Raw genomic sequence first — 12,722 nt, 5'->3', positions numbered from 1 at the left:
CACACGCGTACATAACAACAAACATGCACGTACACATACTCTTGCTTAACACCAACTTAAGGAACACTATGATACAGACACAAGCATACACACACAAACCCTTTCACCACACACTCCCCACACAACACATTCCCCCCACACCACACACTCCCCACTCCCCACACCACACATTCCCCCCACACCACACACTCCCCACTCCCCACACCACACACTCCCCCACATCACACACTCCCTCACACCACTCAATCCACACACCACACACTCCCCACACCACACACTCCCCACACCACACATTCCCCCACAACACACACTCCCCACACCACACATTCCCCCACACCACACACTCCCCACACCACACATTCCCCGTTTAACACACACTCCTCACACCACATACTCCCCACACTACAAACTACCCCACACCACACACTTCCCCACACCAAACACCACATACTCCCCCACACCACACACTCTCCACACTCCCCACACCACACACTCCCCCACACTCCCCACACCACACACTTCCCATACCACACACTCCCCACACCACACACTCCCCCACACCACACACTTCCCCACACAACACACCACACACTCCCCCACACCACACACTTCCCCACACCACACACTCCCCACACTACAAACTACCCCACACCACACACTTACTTCCCCACACCAAACACCACACACTCCCCCACACCACACACTCCCCACACTCACCACACCACACACTCCCCACACCACACACTTCCCATACCACACACTCCCCACACCACACACTCTCCCACACCACACACTCCCCACACTCACCACACCACACACTCCCCCACACTCCCCACACCACACACTTCCCATACCACACACTCCCCACACCACACACTCTCCCACACCACACACTTCCCCACACAACACACCACACACTCCCCCACACCACACACTCCCCCACACCACACATTCCCCACACCACACGCTCCCCCACACCACACATTCCCCACAACACACACTCCCCTACACCACACACTCCACACTCCACACACTCCCCCACACCACACACTTCCCCACACCACACACTCCCCACACTACAAACTACCCCACACCACACACTTCCCCACACCAAACACCACACACTCCCCCACACCACACACCACACACTTCCCCACACCACACACTCCCCACACTACAAACTACCCCACACCACACACTTCCCCACACGAAACACCACACACTCCCCTACACCACACACTCCACACTCCACACACTCCCCCACACCACACACTTCCCCACACCACACACTCCCCACACTACAAACTACCCCACACCACACACTTCCCCACACCAAACACCACACACTCCCCTACACCACACACTCCACACTCCACACACTCCCCCACACCACACTCTTCCCCACACCACACACTCCCCACACCACACACTCCCCACACTCCCCACACCACACACTCCCCACACACCAGCCTGGACCCACACTGACTGTCTAGCCCCTATTTTCCCACGCATGCTCAGCCGTCGCCAATGGGCATAAATCACTTAACACACGTTTAAAACAAAACAATTCTTTCAACAAGGGGTGCAACCGCGTTTGACACACAGGGGAAGCAACCGCGACTTGAAATTCGAAAACATTTGATCTAAATCGCAGTAATTCAGTATCTCATTCAAATGTACTTTGACCCTATCCATCATTATCAGAGTCGATGTACAAAGAATTTGTGTTTATAACTTCTTTTTCCCACTCTCTTGCTTAATATTCATACCTCTTCCCCACCCTTATCCCGATTCAACCCCATTTCGACCCCCCCCCCCCCAGCCCCTTTCCCCCGACAGCAACATATCGTAGCAAAAATACATTTTAAAAGTTAAAAATCGCAATTAATATCACACTCGCCTATAATTTCTCTTCAAAAGACTGACGATGATTTTCGAACATTTGGTGGGATCCAGTTGTTGAAACTTTTCTATAATTTCTTTAAACAGAAATCGGTCGTATTTTTCATCTATCTAACGCCCCTAAGGAATTGCGTGGCCTAGCAGTAGAGATATAGACTGCTAACCCGACAGTCTCGAGTTCGAAGCCGGGTTCAAATCAGTAGAACGTCCCTGAGCCCACCCAGCTCTGATGGGTACCTAACTTGTATGTCGATGTCATTGAAACAAATGAACTCTACTTCATCTGTCCCATGTGTCTTGGGTACAAACGGGAAAACATGATGCTGAACGCCCCTATCATTCAACAAATCACCGATTAAATTAAGCTACTAAAGTACAATGTTCACCCTCATATTCACTGCATTCCTCCACTAATTACCTCCCCCGTTCAACATAATCTTTCTTATCTGTGCATATATTCAAATCGTTGAGCCAAAATGCATCTTACTATCATTAATTAACCAAACTGTTTAATGTTTTTAATCTCTAGCTTGTAAATACTTGATTTAATTACATCCATCGACAGTGTGTTGTTTTTTTTTTTTTTTTTTAAATAGCGTCGACGGTGGATGTCGTGTCGATGTAAGCTACCTCCACGTTACCATTGAGAGGTATTAGATTCTCTAAGTCTGTGTTCACACGGCGCGACTGTGATCACTTTGTTGAGAGATTGCATCATAGGTTCTCCCTGATTTCGGGTCGTATATATAAATAAATACATACATCTATATACTGTATGCCATCAGCCCCCATCCCTTTTACCCAGTCCCCATGCACACCGCCGATACTTAACTATACATATTATTTTATAAAAATCGCCGCATCTATTCCATTCGCTACCCTCTTTCCCTCACACCCCTCGACCAGGAGATACACCTATGTTATTTTTTTTTAAATGCCAAAACTTGAAATTATAGCTGCTTTAGCTAGCCTTATATGACATGTGTAAGAAAAATGCTAGCTCTAAAAGATATGACTTGAACTTAAATTCTTAGGAAGTTAAAAGTGGGGAACAAAAATTAAATATTAAAATAAAATCCACGCCATGATCGTGTATACACAGCCTTAGCCCTATTTTAAATATTCCAGCTATGCGACAAGGGGAGACGATTCTAAATTGTGTTGACATTATCAAAGATTAATGATCGTTAATGTATTGACATGTGGTTAACATCCAAACGATTACTTTTTGACGAGTACAAATATTCTATACATTTGTACTGTAATCGTAATCTATGAAACAATATATCGAATAAAATTCAATGAGTCAAATCCTGTTAGATAATTTTGGCCGCACAGCAAGTTGTTATGAATGACTTTTATTATTTATATAAAAAGTTGTCCATTGAAGTTATTCGACTTTAATTGCAGCGTTATCATCTCGTCGTTAACCTTAGGAAATAAAGGATAATTTTTTGGATTCACCAACAGATTCATTAATTAAAGAAAATATTGTTGTGTGGTGTATTATTCTGCGTTGACTATTTAATATCTTTTTTAATTAAAAAAAAAACAACATTCATTGGAAAAAATTAATAAAAAAAATACAATTGTGTTTGTAAGCTAACGATATTTGATATTAAAAAAAACCTTTTTTTTTTCGTTTTCGAAAGTTTTCGTTTTGGAAAGTTTGTGTTTTAGTATTTTATAGAAGACATCAGTGAATTGGTTCGTGGGGAGGATATTACTGTGGTCAAATCGCCATTAGACCAAGGTCAAATCGCCACTAGTCAAGACAAAATCGCCACTAGGCCAAGGTCAAATCGCCACTAGTCAAGATCAAATCGCCATTAGGCCAAAGTCAAATCGCCACTAGGCCAAGGTCAAATCGCCACTATCCCAAACTGGCTACTGTCGACATGTTGGTCATCTCTAAGCCCGTCCACCCGCGGGTGGCGGCCGCCCTGGACGCCCTCCAGCGGTCCCCGTCCCCCATCACCCCCACCAACTCCGTATACATGCTAATGTTGAGTACATGTTTTTTTTGTTTCGGAATTATTTTAGAAATTTGTTTTACCTCTTTAGCTGTATTTACTTTCACAATAAAACGAGTACACAGTCACAACTAAATGCATTACAAATTTTAAAAATCTTTCATTTTCATGGTTATAATCATCAATGCTAACACAACTGACATCACTACGCTTAACTTTTTTGCTTTATTTCTTTTAACCTAATATATGCATAATTCTTTTTTAAAATTAGATTTTATTAATTTGTGTTGCAGTTAGTAAACCGATTTTATTTTATCGAACAATAAATGCAGACTTTATGATGACTAATATGTTATATATTATGTAATAGTACATGTATATTAGCAGTTGTGTTGTAATAGGTGTGTTATACCTATATTGAGTTACAGACGTGTTGTAAAACATGTGTAGGATTTGATGTGTAACACCAGGTGTGTATGACCAGGTGTGTATGACCAGGTGTGTATCACCAGGTGTGTATCACCAGGTGTGTATCACCAGGTGTGTATCACCAGGTATGTATCACCAGGTGTGTATCACCAGGTGTGTATCGCCAGGTGTGTATCGCCAGGTGTGTATCACCAGGTGTGTATCGCCTTGTGTGTATCACTAGGTGTCTAACACCAGGTGTGTATCACCAGGTGTGCATCACCAGGTGTGTATCACCAGGTGTGCATCCCCAGGTGTGTATCACCAGGTGTGCATCACCAGTTGTGTATCACCAGGTGTGTATCACCAGGTGTCTAACACCAGGTGTCTAACACCAGGTGTGTATCACCAGGTGTTTAGTAACAGGTGTGTATCACCAGGTGTGTATCACCAGGTGTATCACCAGGTGTGTATCACCAGGTGTGTATCACCAGGTGTGTATCACCAGGTGTCTAACACCAGGTGTCTAACACCAGGTGTGTATCACCAGGTGTTTAGTAACAGGTGTGTATCACCAGGTGTGTATCACCAGGTGTATCACCAGGTGTGTATCACCAGGTGTGTATCACTAGGTGTCTAACACCAGTTGTGTATCACCAGGTGTGTATCATCAGGTGTGTAGGAATAGGTGCGTATCACCAGGTGTGCATCCCCAGGTGTGTATCACCAGGTGTGTATCACCAGGTGTTTAGTAACAGGTGTGTATCACCAGGTGTGTATCACCAGGTGTGTATCACTAGGTGTCTAACACCAGTTGTGTATCACCAGGTGTGTATCATCAGGTGTGTAGGAATAGGTGCGTATCACCAGGTGTGCATCCCCAGGTGTGTATCACCAGGTGCGTATCACCAGGTGTGTATTACCAGGTGTCTAACACCAGTTGTGTATCACCAGGTGTGTATCATCAGGTGTGTATGACCAGGTGTGTATCACCAGGTGTGTAACACCAGGTGTGTAACACCAGGTGTGTATCACCAGGTGTGTATCACCAGGTGTGTATCACGAGGTGTGTATCTCCAGGTGTGTAAAACATGTGTATCACCAGGTGTGTATCACCAGGTGTGTATCACCAGGTGTGTAGTAACATGTGTGTAGTAACAGGTGTGTCCTTCTATTGCAGGATGGAACTGGTCTGGCATGGGGAGTTTGACCGCCTCTTCAACCAGTACTACCCCCACTCCTGGTTCCTTGTGCCCACCTTCTACCCACCCACCGACAGATGGCGCGTCTTCAAGGACAGCGCCAAGGTCAGGTTCTCATGTCAGGTGAGTACAGTCTACTGGGTCCTCCTTGTATTGTTACACTGTGTTACACGTGTAAATTAAAGAGGGAAGGGTTGGGTTGTGAGAAGGTGGTTGGGTCTTAGCCTATGTGGGATGTCCTATTGGGTTGTGGGAAGGTGGTTGGGGTTTAGCCTATGTGGGAGTGTCCTCTACACTAACTGGTTGATCGGGCGCCTAGTTTGGCTACAGAGGTTTATGCGACTCCTTATGGCCTATGTGTTAGGAGCGCCTGTTAATGTTATAGGTGTATGGGCGTCTGACTATTTGGGTGCCAAATTTTGTATAAAATACTATGGCGACTAGTTACCTTCAGGGATACATGAGGCGATTGAGTAATATTATAGGTGTAGAGGGGATCTATGTAACTTTTAGGTTGTTGGCTTTTCTATGAAGCTTGTGGAACGTTGGCTTTGAAGTTTAGACGTGTAATTATTTGGGTAAATGGTTGGATATGTAACATGTTGGCTAAGGGGCAATGTTTCTTTCAGACATTTGAAACTTATAGGGGGCGCACTAAATTTTCCGGTGGGAAGAGGGAGGCGAATACTGGTAAAAGTATTTATTTTCTAAATAAAATTTATTTCTTACGTTGGAGGGGGGTGGGGTGCGGTAGACGGGCGATACCCCCTCCTCGCGAAGAGAAAGAAACACTACTGTCGGGGGAAGGGGGGGAGGTGGGACACAAGAAGTAACTTATCCTTTCAGACTGAAGGTCTTTAATAAATATAAAACCTATCCTAAACTTTTGGCGTAAGCAAATACTAACTCTTTCTTTGAACTTTGAGCAAGTTAAAACCTGAAAACTAAAACTATGCATATACATGTTTTAATGAGTTGATTAATTTCCAGGAATGTGGTCACGGCTGGACCTCCATGAAAGGCCGGGTCATTTTCTGGTTCCAGCTCACCCAGCCGGGAAATGCCGGCTACGTGATGTTCAAGCTGTACGGCCAGCAGTGCCAGAAGTGTAAGAATGGAAGCTACGAGCACGCCATGTGGTACCCAGAGGAGGTGGTCAAGGTAGGTCTTGTGGGGTGGGGGGGGGGGGGGGTGGGGTAGGCTCAGACTGTACGGTCAGCAGTGCCAGAAGTGTAAGAACGGAAGCTACGAGCATGCCATGTGGTACCCAGAGGAGGTGGTTAAGGTAGGTCTTCTGGGGGTGGGGTGGGGGGTGGGGGGGGGGGTGGGGTTAGGGTAGGGTAGGCTCAGACTGTACGGTCAGCAGTGCCAGAAGTGTAAGAATGGAAGCTACGAGCATGCCATGTGGTACCCAGAGGAGGTGGTCAAGGTAGGTCTTCTGGGGGTGGGGTGGGGGGTGGGGGGGGGGTAGGGGTAGGGGAGGGGGGTTAGGGTAGGCTCAGACTGTACGGTCAGCAGTGCCAGAAGTGTAAGAATGGAAGCTACGAGCATGCCATGTGGTACCCAGAGGAGGTGGTTAAGGTAGGTCTCGTGGGGGTGGGGGTGGGGGGTAGGGGAGGGGGGTTAGGGTAGGTCTTTTGTGGGTGGGGGAGGGTGGGTATAGGATATGTCTTTTGTGGGTGGGGGAGGGTGGGGGTTAGGGTAGGTCTTTTGTGGGTGGGGGAGGGTGGGTATAGGATATGTCTTTTGTGGGTGGGGGCAGGGTGGGTATAGGATATGTCTTTTGTGGGTGAGGAAGGGTGGGGTTAAGGTAGGTCTTTTGTGGGTGGGGGATGGTGGGGGTTAGGGTAGGTCTTTTGTGAGGTCGGATAGGTTTTTAACAGGTTATTGGGGTCAAGATATAATTTCCTGTCAGGGGTCAAGGTATGTCTTTGCTTAGGGTGGTTTGTCGGCCGTTGTGGTGTGGTACATAATATCGGTACATAACTCACGTTACAAAAAGTAAAAGCGGTTGGGCATAGTACTGACCACACTATCCCTTCATATGCCGAGGTCACAGAAACAGGTGAACTCTACTTTACTTGCCCCATGAGCCATCACGTTCGAAAAGTTGATTCAATTTACTAAACATTGAAAAGAGATGAGTCATGGGTACTCTTCTATATGAGCTAGTGAATCTAAGTCTTTTCTTAAATATTTTTTTACATGTAAAATGTACGTATTCAATATTAACATGCAACCAGAGGCGTAGCAAGGGGGAGGGCGGGGGGGGGCATATGTTTCCGGGCGCCGACCTTAGGGGGGCGCCAAATTGAAAGTTTGAGGGGGGTGCAAATGAAAAGTTCGAGGGGGGTGCAGAACGAAAGTTTGAGGGGGGGGGGGGGTGAAAAGGAAAAGTTCGAGGGGGGGGGGGTGCAAATCGAAAGTTTGAGGAGGGGGGTGCAAATGAAAAGTTCGAAGGGGGGTGCAAATCGAAAGTTTGTCCCCGTGCGCCGGGATGGGTCGCTACGCCTCTGCATGCAACTCCTCTCATATATTCTATATTCATGTAAAACGTATGTATTCAATATGTATATACAACTTGTATTAATTTGCCTACCAACAGGTCATCGGCAATGTTTACAACCGTGTTGGCCAGATCTACTATGGGTTTGTGCGCCCCCCACTGAGGATCGACAGACGCCAGGGGAAGCCCAGGAACCAGCACAACGCCGAGCTTTGTCAGGCCTGTAAGGAGGGTCTTTGTAAGGAGGAGTGGTCCTTCTCGTGACCTGACCCCGTGACCTTTTGTCTGTCCAGCTTCTGGGGTGAGCGAGAGGTGTACGGACGTAACGCGGTCAAGCATGGTTGAGTTAAAAATATCAGCCAATCAGCAGTGATTTCGGACTCCATTGTTGTTTTATTTTTTTATTTTTTTCATGTATGCGTTGAAACCAATTTTTAACATAAATTAACGTGGTATCAACCCATATTTTTATAATGTGAAATTAAATATTAAAATTGTGCTTTACTTTTATTAACAGCTATGTAATTTATTATTTTAATCATTAAAATAAAATGTAAAATGTAAAAAAAAATATTATGGAATGAGGTGTGTTCTGGAATGATTTAGAGTTGAGAAGTTCTGCTTCAAATAGGGCTGGTTGGATGGCTGTATTTATTGGTTGTGTCAGCATTAAATTAAAGTTGTTTCCCCTTCATATCAGTATTTAAACCTACCAATGTTAAAGAAAGATTTGCGTCGGTAAAGAAGGATGGTGTTGTTATTTTAAACGTCAAACACAACTGAATGATTTTTTTAGCTGTATATTTTTTAATTTTTTTTCGCGTTTGTATTTTTTAAGGTTGTGGTGGATATACTGTGTACCAATTATGTAATTAATTAATTAAGCTGCTTTTAAGCTTTGGCTGCTGTAATTGAGGCTGTCTCGTTAATTTAAATCCTAATCCTACAGCTAGCGAAAGCTTACATCTTAAATAAACTATTTTGTAAAAAATATACATATATAACATACTATATTTACATACAATTACTTTACATATGTGTCTTTAATGTTTTCACCATTTTAAATTTCCGTTTTCTTTTTTACAAAAATCCTCAAAAAGAAATTTGTTTTAATTAATTGTTTCCTTATAATTAATGAAATTGTACATCGGCTTTGAAAAATATCCACTGAGCATATGAAGTCAAAATCACCATTGTATAACATTGGCACTATAGTTAAAAAATATCAATGTAATTTTAAACATACAAAATCGGTAGTTAGGACTAGATTTGTAAACATAGAATAACATTTTTTTAAAAAAATTGTATACATTAACATTAATATTTTCGAGTATTCTTAAGATTTAGCAAAAATATAGATTAAAATACTTAGATAATTAAGTTTAAACTACTAAGTCATGCCGTAAATTTTTCAATGTTTACTCTGGATGAAGCCAATTGTGTAAATATATTTTCTCTTCGGCTCACTCGGCCTTTCATTTTCTTTCATTCACTTTTTAAAATTGTACTCCCCGCTTGTGAGACACTTTTGCACTTCGCAACAGCTAAACGAGGAATTGCTCAGCTGAATGCACTCTTTGCACTTAATCTTCTTAAAGTTGTTTTTTCTATTTCATTTTCTTAAACGTTAATCTTTTAGCAAACAAACAGAGGCCTTAAAACTTGTAGAAAATTAAGTACGAAATGTAGTGCCTTTATATATATATATATATATATATATATATATATATATATATATATATATATATATATATATATATATATATATATATGATATATATATATATATATATATATATATATATATATATATATATATATATATATATATATATATATATTATTCTCAGTGCCTTCAATGGTGTATGCCCTAAGATTTTAGTTAGCTGTATAAATATTAAAATAACACCAAATACCATATAGTTTTTATAATTTATTGTGAAATTATGATAGCCTTAATAATGAACTATGTAATATGTATATTGTAATTTTTTAACAATTCTTTATTCATTACAATTGTTTTTTAAATGTCATTTCTGTTAAACACTAACAAGGTTGAATAATTTTTTTTCCTAAATGTTTCAAATTATGTTTTCTCACAATTCAATTTCTTTTAATAACCATAATACAATTGATTTTAATTACGAAGATTTCTTCATAAATTGAAAATTTAAAATATTTTTTTAAACTTATGTTACTCTATCGACGTATTTTAAATCATTAATACAAAGATGCACCTGCGAATACTATTTGAAAACCTATTTCATTCCACTTTAAAACATTCATACTAAAAATTTGGGACCACTTTTTGTGTTCATGATTAGCAATTAGCATCAGCATTTTGCATTTGCATTTGTTCAAATACCAATCACAAAATTACACTGAATTTTAATACTTTTAATTAATTTTTACAATTCCAATTGTTAATGCAAATTTCCTGTTACTTGATCATAAGTTCTTAATTCGAGATTTTTTTTACGACATATTTAGGCAAAGGGACATAACTGCATTAATACCAGTTTTTGTAAAAATCAAGTGGGCTCTGAGTTTCATTCACTACTAGTGTGTAGCCAGGCCAGACCCCTGATACCTACCCCTCCCCCCCCCCCGGGACGAATTTTTCACTTACATAATCTCTCCTGCTGTATATGTTCTTTCTTTTCAAATGCTCATCGACAAATACTACGTGATAATGTAAGCAAAAAAACTAATATATAATTTGTATATTATATTATTAAAAATATTTTATTTAATGCTTTTGAAATTATTTATAAACCTTAGACCAATGGTCTGTTATTATTTTCACTCCTCTTATGTCTAAGAAGCTATTACTGTAGTGAGTGTATAGGCGATTTCAGAATAATATTTTAAATTTGAATTTTTTTTACTATGAAACTTTTAATTTCAAGACATAATTAATCAATAAGCTATTTACTCACAATTACTATTAAGCTTTCAAATTCAATAAAGCATAGAGCGCTTTATTAAATGAAATAGGGAAATTTTTATTTGTCAATTCTATTGAGACAAAATAATTGTTCTAAATTTGAAATAATTGTAACATGTTGTAATGTATTTATTTTTTAACGTACTCTGCACTCACCACTGCATGCATCTTTCACTTTAAGCACTGATTCTGCTAAATAAAAGCACTATGGTATTACTATGAGTTATTAAAACAGTTCGAAACAAAATTACAGAAATAAATATTTTATTTAAATGTTAGTTTAAAACTTAACTGAGATACTAATATCATAAAATAAAGGATAACGTCGTTTTTGGGAGATATAAAAGGCTTCTTCATTATTTTTAATATATATATATTTTTTTTTTGCTTTTAAAGTTATTTGTTCCGTTTCCAAATTTTAAAGCTTAATATTTTATGTATCCAATATTGCCAATTTGATAATCGACATCTTTTTGTTTGAAGTTTTCTAACCACTCAATGTCAGTGTTTCTTTAACTACAAAATAGATTCGAATTGTTTAAATTAATATTATATTTATTTAATAGCTTTAGTTTGATGTCTACTCGTCATAACTTTTTGGGAGTTATTTTAAATTTTTCAACAAATATGGAAATAAAAGCTTTCGAAAATTAAAAATACTTTGTAGATCCATGGATTTAATCTTCAATATATAAATTAACAATTCAGAATTTTTAACATTATTTTTTGAAAAATGTTCAAAATCTAGGCAAATAATATTGAAAACTTAATCAATTATATTTTATCGTTTCTATTTGAGATTTAAAAATTTTTTTTTTTTAAAAATAATGTTTTCCGCATTCCAGTTGTGCTGTTTAGATTGTTAGTCTAATTACCAAAACAGTAGTTTGAGTTATTTGTTGTTGTGCACCATAATATGGTACACTTAACAATGCCCAGTCTAGCTAGAGAGAGGATTTATACCACCTAAATAGTCTATTAGATGTGTTCATTATACTATATTATTTCTAAAGTATACTTATAAGCTTTAAAATCATTTTAAGTTTCGTCACTTCATACTGCCACAATTCTTTTTGATTATACATATGGGGAAATAAAAAACAACACAACTTCAAACATTTGATCTGGCAACTCCATTATTTAAACCCTGGTGTTCATTATCAGTCATAAAATGTTTTATATAATTTTTAGCTTTTTTTATATTATTTTTAAATTTCGTAGTTAAAGTTTATTATTGAAAATATACTTAAAATAAAGGTTTAAAATTTATCCACTTTTATAAATTAACGAATTTTTTAAAGAAATAGATATGTTTTAGATATTAATCTTTAAATCTCATATCTCAGATGAGAATCAAAGCAACTGAAAGTTTTATTAGAATGTAACGAAATATTTAGGGATAAAATATTAAAGTATTAAATGAATTTGTATTTATGCAATACAATTTAATATGTCTAAAAAATTCAACCCATTCACATAATGCTGATGTTTATTAAATGTTTATTTTAGTTTTAGGTTTTTTTTCAAGATAAAAATCGAAAGTAGTTTAGATTTATGTATAAATAAAGATAATGTATTTATGAAAATCAATTAAATTAATACAATGCCGCAAAAGTGTAACATTAAAAACAATTCTATGTGGATAAATAAACAATGTTTAGGCCATAATTCCCCATTAGCCTGCATGAAATTTGGTTTTTCATTGTGTTTTCAATATTTTCTTTTTACCTCTGTGTAAAAACACTTTTTTTGCCTTTTTGATAATCTTGCATATTTCCCCTGCA

At 39.1% G+C, this 12,722-nt stretch overlaps 1 protein-coding gene across 6 annotated transcripts in view; it reads left to right on the top strand.

Moving 5' to 3' along the window:
- Positions 1-9,715, top strand: part of LOC131941062 (receptor-transporting protein 3) — a 51,069-nt gene extending 41,354 nt beyond the window's left edge. For 5 of the 6 annotated variants that reach the window (XM_059300040.1, XM_059300041.1, XM_059300042.1 and 2 more), the window contains exons 3-5: positions 5,464-5,608; positions 6,476-6,646; positions 8,091-9,715. In XM_059300040.1, the coding sequence (XP_059156023.1) occupies positions 5,464-5,608; positions 6,476-6,646; positions 8,091-8,255 (481 nt within the window). In that variant the 3' untranslated portion in view covers positions 8,256-9,715. Of the gene's footprint in view, positions 1-3,776; positions 3,908-5,463; positions 5,609-6,475; positions 6,647-8,090 lie in introns of those variants that run through there. The other variant, XM_059300044.1, reaches the window with a different exon arrangement.
- Positions 9,716-12,722: the final 3,007 nt, after the last annotated feature.

The sequence above is a fragment of the Physella acuta genome, unplaced genomic scaffold (genome assembly GCF_028476545.2).
Source record: "Physella acuta isolate Inbredline_101_S28 unplaced genomic scaffold, ASM2847654v3 ptg000344l, whole genome shotgun sequence".
NCBI classification, from domain to species: Eukaryota; Metazoa; Mollusca; class Gastropoda; family Physidae; genus Physella; species Physella acuta.
Note: the sequence above shows the minus strand (reverse complement) of the source record. Positions and strands in the feature narration are given on the sequence as shown.